The sequence below is a fragment of the Schistocerca piceifrons genome, chromosome 1, assembly GCF_021461385.2.
Source record: "Schistocerca piceifrons isolate TAMUIC-IGC-003096 chromosome 1, iqSchPice1.1, whole genome shotgun sequence".
Taxonomy (NCBI): domain Eukaryota; kingdom Metazoa; phylum Arthropoda; class Insecta; order Orthoptera; family Acrididae; genus Schistocerca; species Schistocerca piceifrons.
The window spans coordinates 986799647-986814457 of NC_060138.1; the positions used below are offsets into that span (position 1 = coordinate 986799647).

Below are 14811 nucleotides of genomic sequence, written 5' to 3' on the forward strand. Positions count from 1 at the left end.
GCCAGACAAGTAATTCAGTACATTTGTCACTTTACTCAGACGTGACTGAACCTGACTGTTGACATTTGTAGCACTCGTCGGATTAGAAACATGAAGTGCCCAGAACATTTGCATAAATCATCGGCGACTAAAACAGTCTGGAAAGAAGTTGGATGATTGTAACCATTCTCTTGAAAAAAAAGTCCTGCAAGCTCTTACACTTTTGTAATGCCATATTCAGTAGCACACCATGGAAGTTTCATTTCTTCCATGGTAACATTTCTCCAGTCCCACCATGCAGAATGTTGTGGAAGTGGTGTCACTTTACGTATTTTTGATGTAGCATACCTATTCGTTTCATCTGCTATTTGTTGAAATAGGTTATCTATAAAAATTAACTGAAAGAATCCGACGGGCGATGATGGAACAGAATTACTTTCTGTTATAAAACCACACTTTGATTCGTCAAAAGGAAAATCTGTGAAGTCAGTGTCAGTGTCGCTCCACATTCACCACGAATCCTCTGCTGAATCACTAGAAACATGCACGTTGTCACTGTTTTCATTGCCATTGTCACTCGAATTGTTTTTAAATGAATCACTATCATAATCAAAATCATTTTCACTCTCGTTTTCACTTAGAGATTGCTCTAAAAGATCTAAAATCTCTTCCTCAGAAAGGACTGTACGTGAAGAACTAGCCATTTCGAGCGCGTGGACTTGAATGGAATAATTACAATCTTTGACTTTACACGGCTGCTACTGTTCGACATCGATTTAACACTAGTTCTCCTAGATGGCAGCACACTGCAGCAATAATGCCTAGTAGACTCAAAATATGTCTGAGAGCTTCGAAAAGTCGTGTCGAATGAGGCTCGACATCGGAGCAGAAAACTAATTTCACGATGTCGAGTGGCACTCAACGTTGGAGTGGAAAGGGTTAACAGGGAAATTGGGCCATAGTTAGTGACACTGTTTTTATCAGCTTTTTTAAATAGAGGTATCATTACAGCCAGTTTTAATCTAATGGGGAAAATTCCTTCCTGCAAAGATGCATTGAATATATTACATAAGACTGGATTTTATGACAGTATTCCAGATTTTTTTTATATTGTTTTGTGATGTCTCAATATCAGTTTTTAAGCACATGTTTGATTTATTTATAACCTTCTGTAGAATGCTACAGTAAAGTTTGTAGTGTTGCTGTTTCTTTAGGTCTTTACAAGTTTTGAGAGAACTATATAGCATCCTTTTTGTTCTGCAGGATGTTTTTATTCCTGCAGTGAACCATATTTTGTCAGAGGCTACATGGTTGTTTCTAAATTATTTTTTTAAAGTTAGTTTCAAACTGTGACATAAATGCATTTAAAAACATATTGTACTTTTTATTCACACCTTTTTCACTGAAAACTGGGCTCCTGTCTATCTCCTGGAGGCTACAGTTGAAATTTTTAAGGGACTCATCATTTCTTACCCTAAGAGAATTCCAAGAACCAACCATCAAGATCAGAAAGGCCATTAACAATTGGGCATACGCTGGTATTGTTGACTCTTGACTTACCTACAAATATATTGTCAGTCAGAGTTTGACAGTTATTAGTAATCCTAGTCGGCAAATCCACTACTGTCATCAGGTTAAAAGATTCTACTAGATTTTCTAAATGTGCTGTACTGTTGCTCTCATTTAGAAAATTGATACCAAAATCACTTAAATTATTAAATTCTTGGACTTTGAACACAACTGGGATAACAGAGACCCTAGCTGCCACCCGAACACATTCATGTTCCCCATACCAGCTCTGTAAAGTGCTAACACTACAACTGGAAGTTCATGTGTAGTAGGCCCCATCTCTACTCCATATATTTCAATACCCTTTTATATACAGTGACTCTTTAAATCTAATGCTCTGTAAGATATGTTATTTTTTACACAAATTACAGCACAATCTTTTTCCAATATAGATCTACAGTAAAGTGTTGCTATACAGTAACCACTCAACTGCAACATTTGAACATCTCTCATATGATGTTCACTAAAACATAACATATCAGCATCTTTTATTTCTTGTGGATTCTCTAAGAGAACAAAAATTTAATTTCCTTTAGCTACAAGCCCTCTTATATTTTGGTGAATAACTGTCATTGTTTTATTTGTTGAAAAGCATACTTTCACCTAAAAAAGTATCTTATGGTTTTGAAAGAACTGTTTCTTCTCTCTTGCTCATGTTACTTTTGTCGTTGTTGGTGGCAGGATATATAGGAAGCTGATAGAAAGTTTTATTTCTTGAAAGTTTATCTTTAATTATTTCATTGATGTGATCACTCACAAACATTTTCCCTTCATAGTTCAAGTGAAGTCCATGTTTGGTCTGTTGCTCCACACTTGTATTCTAACACACTTTCCTTATTTTTATGTTTGTCTTCTGGACTACTTTGTTTACACTCGAGCTGTAAATCGAATCATGCCTATGAGCCACTGTGGCAACTTTTGTGTTTCTAGATTTATTCACCTCTAGAAACTCATGTCAGTTTTTCACACAAACCTCTGCTTCATTTTTAGCTAGTGTTTGATTCTGTTATGCAAATGGTGAAGTTACTATCTTGCGTTATTTTCACTGGAAAGTCATAGTCTGCAATATAACTTGTTCTTGCTCCAGGTTTCACTACACCAGTCACTGTTACGTCACAGCTTTTTTCTTGGAAAGTATTAGATAACTTTCTGCGATGGCTGTGTGTTAATGAAAGTACACTATTCTTTCTTTTTGATGATCCATGTTTCTTTTTGGTTTTATTTCCAAAAAGTTCACTTTCAGATCACTGGTATCTTCAAGATCTAATAGAACAGTTCTGCATTTTTGCAGAAGAGTAGAACTGTCCCAGTAAAACTCTTAAATTTCAGTATCACTGACGAATTAAAAGATAATTGTAGTAAGAAGATTTTCTTGCTCACTCTGTACAGGGATAGGAATGGAAAGATGGTGTGCTATTTACCACACATTTTCACATGTCAAAGTTAACTGAATTATAGAAATCCTTTGGTATGTTTTAGTCCCAGCGGTTCATTGTTAAAGGTACACTAGGCTACAGGATTCCCTTTGGAATTGATACAGATCTGGCATTTTATTTTCATCTGACTTGTTAAATGTTTTTCTTCAAAGAAGCATATTCAGTGATTAGTTGTGAGTAATGGATATGATGTATTTATAGAGATGCCATGTTAAATATTGCTTCTTTCACAAAAACACAACAGAAATTGAGTTCAAAGATGACTATCAAAACAAAGGCTTCGACCCACTGCTGTCATAGCAGAACCACTGTGCCAGCACCAGAAATACACGATCGAATTATTTGAATAAGAACTACAGCACAATGTTAAAGAAACTATTTGGTAAAAAAATATTTGTACCCACACTGTGTAGTTTGAAAATAAACTATCTTTCCATTTACACCAACAATCATTAAGTCTTTTTTTTCAGTTTCTCCATCTTCCCAATTCTAAAAAAAGATTCAATATGTTAGCTAATTCATATGCAGCAACATATGATGAAATATGCAGTAAATGCATAATCACAGTGACCCATATTTCTCATTTCAAACTTTTTGAATATTACAGTAAGTATGACCATTAATGAGATGATGGCACTTCACCATGAAACTGACATATAAAGCTATAGGTAACATAAAAATCAACTTTTTTTTTAATGAATAGTTTCTGTAAAATTGTGTGAGAAACTCTGCAGACCTAACAGAACACATGTGATTTCTGCTCACAGGTGAGACTGCTGCATATTGAGTAGCAGGGTAACCAGCATTCTCTGTGTGCATTCGTAGGTGCATATAGCTGTGCTGGACAGCATGGCAAATTGGTGCACAGGCCACTGGCTTTCTTTCTGTCTTACACTAAAGCCTGAATACAATGATCAGATTCAAATGCATGTAACCTGCATTAACTTTGCAGAAAAGAGACTTGCACAGTTTAGACTGATGTGGAGAGCTGTGCCAGACCTGTCTTTGGACCGAAGACGACAACTGCAACATTCGTAACTTGTACTGTAGGAGTTACAGCTCATATAAAAGCAACCTCACTTTCATCATTCCCTTAGTTTTTATGGTCTCACTCTCCTGTATCTGGTTTGAACTACATACTTCAGATATCATCATTCCATCAAATGTATTCCACTGACCTTTCTGTCTTGCAAAATTCATGATTCATCTATGATGATCTGGAAGTTTGCAATTCATTTATGCTTTTAAATGTTGTGCCTGTCCATCCCTCTACACATTTTCATGTTTCGTGCCAAGCCTTATTTATTTAGTTCCATTTTATTACATTCATAATGTAAGATGTATCAAGACATAAGATAGTGTAAAATTTTTACATATAAGTTTGCACAAATTGTAGGTACATATGGACTGATAATTTTCTTATCAACACATCTCGATCAACTATAATAATTTAAACAATATTTTATGTAATTGAGTTTAAGAAAATGTAATTCTTTGTAGACACAATTAGACACAAAAGATGCATAGATGAAACGTAATTGACACATCCTGATTGATTGTACCAAAGTGAGTGATATTCTAGATAAATGTGTATTAAGAAACTAGAATCCCATGTCCACATATATGGCCATAAAAGACACATTAACTGGAGTACATTAGTAAATTGCTAGGTAGCGATATTATGAGGCAGAACCTATAGACTTGAGCAATATTCCAAATGTTCATTAATACTGTCAAAGCTGCAGATGACTAGTAAATTTTGTAGTTTTTGTTTTAATGAATTGAAGTTTGGTGGTCTTTGGTCATAGATTTTCATATTCTTTTGATCTTATTTTTTACATTGTCATATTTGTTATTATTGCTGTTTATTACACAATTTTTCTTCTTTTTTTTCATCCGAGATGAGTGTGAGAGCAGCTTGCATGGGTCAAGGCAAGTCATTTGTTTGGTCCTCTTTCTCAGGACTCGAGCAGCTCTCCATACAGTTAGTACATAGGGCTAGATGTTGTTGATTGTCCACTGAAGCTCCAAGCAAGTCAAAAGTAAACAGCTTCTTGCTTTGGCAGTGGAAATGATTATGTCATTTACTAGTGATAACTGACAGGTTGGGTTAGGGCATCAAGAAGAAGGGTCAAACTGCGTGTATGTGTAGAGGGGGGAGTGGCAGATTGTTTTTCCAAGCTGGATCATCAGTTATTACATTGGTGATGGTCTGTGATGTGACTTGGAAGTTGTTGATTGTCTACTAAAGCTCCAAGATAGTTAGAAGTAAACAGTTTGTTCGTTGTCTAATGGTGGGTCCTGTCCCATGAACAATAAAGACAGAGCCTCTATGGTGATGCAATTGTAAAAATCTGGGTATGGAGCCCAGCAGTGCAATCTTTGAGCCTTTTTCTCTGGGACAGTAGCCATGGAGATCAAGTGATCCAAGGAATGGTTTGCAATCAGTGACGAAATGAAATTTAGTGTCATATACTTTTATATGACATTTCTTTATCATAAGCACCTCTTTTTGTATTTGTGAGTAATTACTTTCATCTGATGTTTGCAGGAACCACACCTAGATCATGTTGGGACACATGTCCTATTATCACTAATTTTTTTGTGTGTATCCAGGCATTCATGTAGCCAGACCAGATGCTGATCAGAGTTTCTGTTTCTGCATTTTAAATGCTTATTACATTCATTTGGCCAAGCAAATGTGAGACTTTTGCAGTGTAATTTGTAGAATGGATGCATAAGATCAACTGGCTAGGTGATAAATTTTATGTCGTAGTTGACTTCCATTAAGAAACCTTGTAGTTATGCTATATTCTTGGGGCACAGCAGTGTGTCAATTATGGCTAAGTGTTGATCTGTGGGTGTGAAGCCTTTTACACTAGCATATGATTGACGTACCCTACTTTCTTTTTGAAAAACGTGTTCATCAAGGTTATACTTTACACCTATTTCTCATAGGCAAGAAAATGCTACATGCGCATTTTTCAGATCTTTGGCTTTGCTGTGATCTGTCACCATGATATTGTCAAGGTAATTTGCACAATATGGGATTGATGCTGTAAGTTCCTTAATGTAGTGCTAAAAAATTGCTGGTGCAATTGCAACAGGGTATGGTAGGCATAGATATTTTTACAAGCTATCAGGCATTTTGATTTCATTATTTTTTTCAATTCCTCATCTAATGGCAGTTATATATAGACTCCTTCTAAATTTGTTTCAATAAATTCTTACCTCTAGCTAATTTTGTCAGCATTTCTTTTGATCTGGGGATTGAATATTAATCTATGATTGGCCCGTAATTATTGCGTTGAAATCTCCACACAATGTTAGTGATCAACTTTATTTTTCTGTACTACTGTTGGTGTAATCCTATTACTTGACTTCACAGATTAAATGACTAATGAACTTTTTAGACACTCAAGTTCTACTTTAATTGATTGTCTTACTGCTATTGGCACTAGATGCCCTCTAGAGAATTTGGATGATACCACAGGCTTTAAAGTGAAATGCACTGTGAAAATGCTGGTGTACCACAGACCACATGCTAATAATGACTCAAATTCCTTGCCTAAGTTTTCTAAGGGACTGGACAGAATTCCAGCTCAGTTAAACTTACTATGTCCTGTATAATAAATGTAAAAGCCATGAATGTATTGATACAAAAATCTTGAGCCGCTACCAGATGAGGAATTTTATTAGTCAGTTGCTTGTATTTCATTTCACTTGTGAAAATACCCGTAATTGGAATCTTTTGTTGGTTGTATGACACCAAATGATGATTAACTCTGGGTAATAGTGGAGAGCCCGTTCATTGATAAGTTCCAAAGTTGATTACAGTCACTGTGGCACTGGTGTCGATAGGAAAGACACTGGACATATTGATTGAGAGTTAGGTTCGCAGATGTTTAATGGTATTGATTTGAAGCTGTATAATATTTAGCTCCTAGTGTGTTAATGTCCATTTTATTAGCTTAATCTCCTGGAACTCCAGCAGTTAATTGTTACTGCTCACAATTTCTAAATGCACTTCTTTGACATAGCACCGACAGTCTTCATTGCCGAATGGCAGTTCATTGCTCATGCAACACTAAATGCTGACTGCAAGAAGGAAGTGCTTGATTATTTTGGAGTGTGCCTTTTGTTGACTGATTCCACTATTTTACACCGGGTTGTAAAGGGTGCTTAGTCTGTGTCTACTATCAGCCCACTATCGTCTCTGTTTTTATCCGATGTTAGCATTAGAAACTATCCAAAAACAATATTCTTGATCTTCATACTCTCACTATTTCGGCAGCTGCTCTATTTGCACTTTGGCCAATTAATAGTCAGGGGTTCTTTCTGTTGCACAACAAACTTCCACGGCTTTTTCTGCAGCATTTCCAGCTTTTCTTCCTGCTGGTGCTGTTGCTCAAATTGCCGCTTTTGAGATTGTGCCTCTAACTTTTCTCCACACCATTGCTGTCATTCCATTTGTTGTACTTCCAAGACAGTTTTTCTCATTGCTACATTTGCAGAAACTCTATATCCATTTTATTGTTTGTTCGTTTGTCCACACACAATGTTCGAAATACCCCATCACCAGTTTTGTTTCAGCTTGCAACCACATTTTACTACAGGAATACAAGATAAAATAAATCACAGTATGGAACACTGAGTTCACTCAACAGTGTAATGCTATTCTACACGCTTAGAAACCAGTTCATAGCCAAGAGAAGTTGACAGTACAAGCACCAGTAAACCAAGCAAAGTCTGTGAGAGATACCAAGTAATGCACCAGTTTTCATTGTTGTTGTGTCCATCCAGCAGATAGCGATGATAAACAGAATAGGCAGATTACCAAGAGAGAACTGATCCTACCATGGTCCCACTCTTCCTCCCCTCCCTCTGGCCTTTAATCACAGGCAGAAAACAGCTGACCATGCCCATGTGACAGTTTATGGCTTTTGATGGCATCAGTTTGTTCTTGTGTGGTGCCATGGTCTCCCTTAGTGAGAAACCATCCCCAGCTGTATAGCTGTCTGAGGCAGGTCAGCATCAATAGTGCTCTTGGGTTCTAAGCTGTTAAAGAAAAAAAACACTCCTAGCTTGAAGTAGGTTTTTTTTTTTTTTTTTTTTTTTTTGAGAAAAGTGGGATTCAGTAGGGGAGTTTGGAAAGCCTGCAGAGGATCACATAAACCAGACCCTAGTTTAAGATAAACCCACCTGTTATGAGATGGATCAAAGATAAAAGTGAAAGGAAATTAGTTTCAGAAAGTGGGTGGGGGGAGGGGAGGGGGTCAAATATAGTACTTTGTTCCTGTGGCAGTTCAAGTTCAGAGATGATAGAAGGGGCTGAGGGAGATATAAAGATTAAATAGGAAATGAAAAGTGGAAAGATAAACCAAAAGCAAAATTTCTCAATCAACCATAGGTCAGTAGATGAAATGTTGTGGAACTATGGCCACAATAAGCAGTGAGTGTGATCTGACTTGCCCCAGCTAACAACTGTTATCTTCAAGTGTCCAGTTACAGGGTAAATTAGCCCAAGAGTACTGTTTAAGTTGTTAAAAGTTGGGAAGCTTTAAACTCCTGTTCACAGGTACTTTCATTAGGCACAATTATCTCTGATGTTTCCTAGATAACACTTGACTTTTAAATCAACTACATGAAGTGCCATTAATGGCAGTAATTTGTTGAACTAATCAGTTGCACTGCACAAATGGCACTGTTTTGAGGTATTGACATGCGGTACTTTTTGGTGCAGTGTTTTAATAATGAAATATAGAGGCCATGTATTTTACTTTTTTACTGATTTATAGAGAGATTGAATGATCATTTGTCCTTATAAGTAGATCTGTAATAGTAAATTAAATTTTAATTGCTATTGTGTTTTGTATTGCATTTCTTACTTTAAATGCTCAATTTGTCTGTCTCAAAAGTAGACATTAAGAATAATTGGTCCAACTTTTCAGAACTTCCAGATTTATTGTGAATAATTGTTGCAGCCTCAGAATTCATGTTACTGGCTCTTCACAAGGGTTGAATGGTGTCTGTTAATGTAGTCTCTCATAAAACTCCATCCTTAAAAGTTTAGTGTTGTTAAATTGTACAAAATGTTAAACCATTTATGGGGACCATTGCCCAAACCACCTGTGCTAACTACTAAGGGGAACCATGTTGTTGGCACAGTATCTCTTGCCATACATGTAGAGGAATGTCTTCTAGCAGTTTGGCAGTTTCATTTCTAAAAATAATATACAGGGTATCCCACTCAAACCTCCCTGATTTCTAGGACCCAGGAGGGAAAAACCACAGTAGATACAACAATGAAAAATGTACCCCAATTAGAACATCTCAAAGAATTTATATTCCTACGTCAGAAGTGCCAAGTATCATTGCCAGAGTGCAGCATGGTCGCATGAAGTGAAAATGGCGATTCCACAGCAGCGCACGCAAGCAGTTGTGTGGTTTGCAGAAACAAAATCGCCGGTTACTGTGCAAAGAAATTATCCACCTGATGTGAAAACAGTTACGGAATGGTATAGGAAATTTCTGGCAACAGGAAGTTTTCTGGAACATTCTGGCGGTGCACGTTACGGAGTTTCAGAAGAGACAGTGGAGGACATCAGACAAACATTTCTTAGAAGCCCATGTAAGTCAATTTGTCAAGCATCTAGGCAACTTGATGTACCTCATTCAACATTGCATCATGTAGTTCACCAGCATCTTCATATGTGTGCTTAAAAAGTGCAAATTCTGCAACATCTCATGCCAAACGACAAACCGCGCCTACAACAGTTTGCTGCAGATATTCTGCAGCGTATTGATATGGATGCCAGCTTCCTGGAAATATGTTTATTCACAGATGGGGCAACCTTTCATCTATCAGGAAGGGTTAATAGGCATAATGTTCTGATTTGGGGTTTGCAAAATCCACACGTTGTCATTGAACACTTTCGTGACAGTCCCAAACTAAACGTCTGGTGCAATGATGCACGACATGATTGTTGGACTGTTCTTCTTTGCGGAACAAACATTGAATGGGTCAGTGTAGCTGGACATGTTGGAGCAGCTTGTGTACCCTCAGATACAAGACTTGCAACCCAACATCATTTTTCAACAAGATTGAGCTCTGCCGCATTGGTCAATGGCTGTTCGCAAGTTCCTGGATAAGAAATTTCCCAATCGTTGGATTGGATGCAGAGGACCCATTGCCTGGCCACCACGTTCATCTGACATTCTGCCGCTTGATTTCTTCATCTGGGGATTCATAAAGGACCGCATGTGTGCGACCAAAGTGGACAATATTCCTACGTTTTGACATCGTATCCCTAATGCGATTGCAACAATAACAGAGAAATGTTACAAAGAACTTGGCAAGAAATTGAATATAGACTTGATATTCTTCGTGCTACAAATGGTTCACATGTAAGGTGTATTGATAATAAGTAAATAAATTCTTTGAGGTGCTCTACAATGTTGTTCATTTTTCATTCCTGGGTCTTTGAAATCTGGGAGGTTTGAGTGGGACACCCTGTATAATTCTGCCCAATTAGTATGGTGGTGGAACAAACCAAGTTGGCATCACCAATTACTCCTCAGATGAACCACAAATCTTTCTTGGTGACGCTGCTCTTGAATATAATGTGGATTTTCATGTACTCACTGATGATGGGTTTGCTCAATAAATACCCCTTCCCCCAGTGAAAATAGCATTATATACGAACAGAATAAAGCAGGGAGACTTCACAGTGTTGGAACATCAGCAGTATCTTGAAGTCTGGATGCAAAAATTTACTTGCCTCGAACAATCTCATATTTTGAAAGTCAGCAATGTATGAAAAGATACATTGCTACTTGCCATAAAGAAGACATATTAGAGGGTTGTGGATGTTAATGTGAAACACTACAGTATGTCTCCATTAGATTCTTAAGTCATTACTGTGCTTTGATGTCTTGAATTGTCATTTTGGAGATAAAAATGCTCGTTTCTCTCATGCAGTGGCCCATAGCCCTAAAAGTGTTGATACTGGTACCCTTATGACTGGGAAATTTGCATCTACAGCTCTGCAACCCACTGCTTCAGAATCAATGTGGGAGTTGGCTAACCAATTGTTAGTGTTACTTTTCATGGTGACTATCAGCTAATAAAACACACAAAAAGTGTAGTGCAGCACCACAGCAACTACAGTGTAACACATCAGCAGCTTCATCATACAGAACCATACTTCTCAACACACCCAAGCCCGTACAATTAGTGGACAAACCCCTGCACACTTACCATTGATTGGCTAGCAATTTTATGGCCATAGCTCCAAAGGTGATCATTAATGACCTTCAGTTATTTGGTATTTTTTTCTTGATTCAGATCCCTCTATGTAATCTGATCTTATTATCATCTTATTTTTCTTCATTCTGGATTTATCTTAAATAAACTTGTTCTTGTTTTCTTCATCCTGGATATATTCTCAATAAACTTGTTCTCTTTTGCTGTACTGTAATGATTCCATATTTATTTCAGGTGTCTCTCGTACAAGTTGTCAGGTGCAATTTTTATGGTGTTACTGCTCTTTAAGTCTCTCATTTCATGCCCAGTTTCAATGGAAAGCATCAGTTTGTTTCCCATTAAAAATAAAATTAGCTTAAATCAGAATTTTATGTGCCCTTTTGACAGAGCTGTCCCAGGTTAGTCTAGTGTAATATTCATTTTATTGTTATTTATTAACAGTTACAATAAAACATGGAGAAAAACCAAAAACTTCAGCAGCAACAGGGCAGTCCTGCTACATGTCGATAACAATCAGCACAGGCCTGAGCAGTGCTGTTGTTGCTGGGGTACTGGTTATTCTTCATGTTTCACTGTTACTGTTAATACATGTCAGTAAAACAAATATCATGGTAGACTAATTTGGGACCGCTCTGTTGATTTGGCTAACATTTTGATTTAAAAATCATTTATTTGTAATTGGAAACAAACGGATGCTTTCCTCCAACTTTAGGCATCATTTGAAAGACATGACAAGCAATATCTGGGCTAACTTCAGCTACACTTTGCAAAAACAAAACTGCAACTGTCTGCTGAAACACCAGTGAAAATGCACCTAACAACTCTTAGGTGAGACACCCTGTGGAAGAGTTTCTGTGTGTGTGTGTGGGGGGGGGGGGGGGAGAGCACTTTTAATTTAGTTATATTTTTTAACTGCAGGTTCTTCGTGTCGTCAGGTTAATTAAGGCATCACCAATGTTGGAAGATTTTGTATATAAAATATTTGGACCAGGAAAGAAGCTAGGCAGCCTCATCATTTTCACCATGTGTCTCCTGATTATTTCATCCAGCATTTCAATGCAACTATTTTGCTTTTTGTGCGATTTTACAAAATTTGAAAGTTTCCCAGAGGTAAGAAAATCTTTAATTCAGTAATGCTGTAATATAAATTACTAACCTCTCTACTGGTATATGAGAGATGTTAAACTTAGATAATTAAAATAATACAAATTTCAGTGGAAACTTTTATGGAATTGCACTTCCAGTTTGTATAATTTAAAATGAGACCATGATTAATAACTGTAGATTGCTACATACATGTTTTCTGACTTACGGTATTTCTTTATTGATGTTTAAAGTCTTGTGTCGTGTAATATTATCTCTTTCTTTGTATTTTAGGCTTTCATGTCAATGTTTCAAATCTTGACGCAAGAAGCTTGGGTGGAGGTCATGGATGAAACGATGCTACGAACCAGAGAAACACTGGCACCACTTGTTGCAGTATACTTCATTTTGTATCATTTATTCGTCACTCTGGCAAGTGAAACACATGCATTATTGTTTTCAATAAGCTCCACGTTTTACTCAGTAATACTGTAATATTTGTGTGTTTTTAAGTTAAGAACATTTAATGTCATTTGGAAAATACAGTAGTCATATAATCGCAGTCAAATATTTTTTTCTCTTTCTGCAGATATGTGCTTTGTTTCTTGCATCCTAAATAAGTTTATTTATTCATATTATTGCTTGGTGAACAGTAGATACCTCATGTACCCCTCAACTTAGAGCATTTCAACACAGTCTGCTTGTAAGCAAAACTTTTTTTTTGCCATTGTCTACTAGAAATTCACAGTGCTGTATCCAGAGTCATCATTCTCTGTTTAATCCTTCATTGTTGATTAATGAAACCTAGAGGATCCCAGGGGAAATAGATGTGGGAATATACAAAAGATAAATGTCGGAGTAATGACAGATAAACTGAGTAAGAAAAGTACAAACAATAACTCCACACATTGTGGCACTGTATGACATGCAGATGTAAATTCTTAAAATTACAGAGGGACAGGAAGGCTGAGTAAAATTGTTCACAAAATTTAAGAATGTAGTATCTCTGCAAGTACGTTTGGTGCTGCTTCCTCTTCATGGACTTGACAGCATTATGATAAAGTCCTGCCCCTTAGTTGTAGGAGGTTGAGTTCATAGTCCAGTTCAGCATTTGCAAACACTTCTCTGAATTATACCAATTAACATCATTATGCTTTTCCTGTGAAGCCGAGTTCATGACTGATTGGAATCATCTGGTAGTTGATAGCAAATAAACACTGTTGTTATTGTTATAGTTATGCCATACTGTGCCATGCCATGTCATGTTGTGCCATGTCATGTCGTCATCAATGAAATACAACACTTAGCATGGAAAGCATGTTTTGTTTACTATCTTATTTTGGCATATTAGTTGGACACTTACAGCCATGATAATACATCTAAGGTTTAACACCTTGAAGAGCAACATACACATTGGATTTCATACATTGTACATCATCATAAACATAAACTTACAGAGCAGGATGATGACACATTTCAACAAACACCAATCGTTGGTGACCAGACACTGCAGGAGGTGGCATGGAGCATTGTATCTGTTCATGCAGCCAAAAAAGGGATCCGAAAACAAAGGAAGTAGGTTACAGTATGCTTGTTCGCCCACTGTTTGAATATTGCTCAGCAGTGTGGGATCCGTACCAGACAGGGTTGATAGAAGAGATAGAGAAGATCCAACGGAGAGCAGCGCGCTTTGTTACAGGATCATTTAATAATCGCGAAAGCGTTACGGAGATGATAGATAAACTCCAGTGGAAGACTCTGCAGGAGAGACGCTCAGTAGCTCGGTACGGGCTTTTGTTAAAGTTTCGAGAACATACCTTCACCAAAGACGCAAGCACTATATTGCTCCCTCCTACATATATCTCGTGAAGAGACCATGAGGATAAAATCAGAGAGATTAGAGCCCACACAGAAGCATACCGACAATCCTTCTTTCCACGAACAATACGAGACTGGAATAGAAGGGAGAACCGATAGAGGTACTCAGGGTACACTCCGCCACACACCGTCGGGTGGCTTGCGGAGTATGGATGTAGATGTAGATGTAGAAAAGATGTGCCTGATATCCTCTTCTTCACCACAGTCATACAACGAGGATGCGACCAGACTAATACGAAGTAGATGCTCTCAGTATCAGCCATAGTTCAATGTGAGATGCCTTTTAGTATTTGTGAGTCTTCTAGAACATTGATTTTTCTCATTGCAGAAGTTAGGAATCAGCACTGGATTCTCTTTAACATAATCTGTGTCGTATGTGGAAGTCTCTTGCCAATTTGTGTTCCACTTCTTTCTGATTGTTGATTTAATAATGTAATTCCAAGTGTACCACTGTTCCATCATAAATGGCTGCTTTGGCTAGCTTGTCAACTGTTTCATTGCCAGGTATTCTTTTACCCATCACATGGTAACTTTCTGATCCCTATTTGTCATCTGTAACACCTGATTAATGGCGCTATTGGATGGTTGGTTCTTACATTG

At 37.3% G+C, this 14811-nt stretch overlaps 1 protein-coding gene across 1 annotated transcript in view; it reads left to right on the plus strand.

The window, feature by feature from the left end:
- The window catches only part of LOC124795014 (sodium leak channel NALCN), a 402332-nt gene that overhangs the window by 215436 nt on the left and 172085 nt on the right, over positions 1-14811 (plus strand). Inside the window, exons 11-12 of the mRNA XM_047258779.1 lie at positions 12169-12360; positions 12628-12765. Coding sequence (XP_047114735.1) covers positions 12169-12360; positions 12628-12765 — 330 coding nt within the window. The remainder of the gene's footprint in view (positions 1-12168; positions 12361-12627; positions 12766-14811) is intronic.